Below are 2209 nucleotides of genomic sequence, written 5' to 3' on the forward strand. Positions count from 1 at the left end.
AAATACAAAAATTAGCCAGGCATGGTGGCTGGTGCCTGTAATCTCAGCTACTCGGGAGGCAGAAGGGGGAGAATCACTTGAGCCCAGGAGGCAGAGGCTGCAGTGAGCCAAGATCACACCACTGCACTCCAGTCTGGGTGAAGGGGGGGGGGGGGGGGTAGAAAAAGGGGGGAAAAAAAAGAAGGAAGGAAACAGTCTTCTTGCATTTCACAGTAGTTATTTATTCCATTTTCAAGATCTGATCCTTTAAAAAATTATCTAAAAAGTCTTCTCTGATAAATAATACATCTTTAATTTACAACTCCTTTTTGATTATACAAATGAACCAAGTCTTTTTCTTTTTTGAGACGGAGTCTCACTCTGTCATTAATTTTTGTATTTTTAGTAGAGATGGGGTTTCACCATGTTGGTCAGGCTGGTCTCGAATTCCTGACCTCGTGATCCGCCTGCCTTGGCCTCCCAAAGTGCTGGGATTACAGGCACGAGCCACTGCGTCCAGCTGAATTAAGTCTTTTTAAAGTAACTTCTGCCCAATCTTGGGCAGAGTTTCTGAGCAAATCTGTGCTGGCGAGTCGTGGAACAGCAGCCCTGGCTCTCTTGGTGGTCGGGTGTGCGGTGGGGTCAGTAATTCACACTCCGCATGGTGGCCACGGTGGTGGCCAGGCGACGGGGCAGGCCTTTGCTGACCTGTCTATAGTCCTCAGGCCTGGTCTTCAGGAGTGTCACGATGTGCTGGAGGGTGCGGGATGGCTGCAGGCCCAGGGCGTCCATCACGTTGATCAGATAGTCTGGGGGGGCGGAGAGGAGAAAGACAGAGCTCCACAGACTCAGCAGCAAGCATGACAGAGCCCCACAAGGCCTCCCCTGAATACGAAACAGAGAAGCCGCCCTGCCAAGTCCCTAGATGCGGGGCGCCCACCCTGCCCCCAATAGGCAGTACCCTTTACTCTCCAGGTTCTTCCCACAGTGTCAGACTGTGAGCTTGGCTTGAGACTGGGAACTCTAATAAAGAACTAACCAACATCACTCCCATCCACACCCGCACACTCACATCCACACTCACGTGCACACACCTGCCTTCAGCACCAGTCTGAAGGTCTAGCTGACCTCACCCAAAGCTCTGTTCTGGGGACTCCTGGGTTCCCAGCCCTGGCCCCCAGTGTATCCACTGACCACTTGGGAAACCCAGAGGGTCAGGAGACACATGAGCTTGTCTGAGCAGCTACCAAAGACGTCCCGTCAGAATCCTGCAGTGAAGACAAGGACAGTGTCCGGGGTGGGACCCTGGTATAATGCAGGTTGCCACATTTCCCAGATGACCCCTGAGGCCCTGGGGATACAGCCAGATACAGATTTCTGAGCCTACCCCCAGACTAGGTCGACGAGCATCCCAAGAGAGGATTCTAGGGTTCTGTCATTCTACAAAGTGACCCCAGTGGTTCTAAACACCAGGCAAGCTTGGGCGACACTGACAGCATGGGGGAGCAAACCAGGTGCAGCCAGGTGTGACCTCAGAGAAGCCCTTCCACCTCCCTGAGCCTCTGCTTCCATCTGTCCACACAGTTACCACCCATCAGGCAGCATGGATAGGGCATGAAGCGGGAAACAAACATGAGAGCACCCAATGTGTCGCAGGTGATCAATAGATCCACGCTGCCTTTCCCTCCATCCTGGGCAGTGCAACCCAACCCAAGGGAAGCCTTGCAAAGCCTTCTCCAGCTCCTCCCAGTTCATGCTTGGAAAGACTAGAAGACAGCACCACCCGGTACGCTCCTGGCTACTTTCTTTTTTTTTTTTTTTTTCTTTTCCGAGACGGAGTTTCACTCTTGTTGCACGGGCTGGAATGCAACGGTGCGATCTTGGCTCACTGCAACCTCCACCTCCTGGGTTCAAGCAACTCTCCTGCCTCAGCCTCTCAAGTAGATGGGATTACAGTCACCCACCACCATGCCCAGCTAATTTTTTGTATTTTTAGTACAGATGGGGTTTTGCCATATTGGTCAGGCTGGTCTCAAATTTCTGACCTGACGTGATCCACCCACCTCAGCCTCCCAAAGTGCTGGGATTACAGGCATGAGCCACCACGCCCGGCCCCCCGGCTACTTTCTGATCTGACTACAGTGGAGCTCCAGGCAAGGCCTCAACATTCCCTGCGTCTCCTGTGTCTTTTTTTTTTTTTTTTGAGACGGAGTCTCGCTCTGTCGCCCAG

At 52.6% G+C, this 2209-nt stretch overlaps 1 protein-coding gene across 1 annotated transcript in view; it reads right to left on the minus strand.

Annotated features, from left to right (window-relative positions):
* Window positions 1–200: 200 nt before the first annotated feature.
* COG7 (component of oligomeric golgi complex 7) overlaps window positions 201–2209 on the minus strand; it is a 64900-nt gene continuing 62891 nt past the window's right edge. Inside the window, exon 17 of the mRNA XM_023189324.2 lies at window positions 201–788. Coding sequence (XP_023045092.1) covers window positions 622–788 — 167 coding nt within the window. The 3' untranslated portion in view covers window positions 201–621. The remainder of the gene's footprint in view (window positions 789–2209) is intronic.

The sequence above is a fragment of the Piliocolobus tephrosceles genome, chromosome 17, assembly GCF_002776525.5.
Source record: "Piliocolobus tephrosceles isolate RC106 chromosome 17, ASM277652v3, whole genome shotgun sequence".
Classification (NCBI taxonomy): Eukaryota; Metazoa; Chordata; class Mammalia; order Primates; family Cercopithecidae; genus Piliocolobus; species Piliocolobus tephrosceles.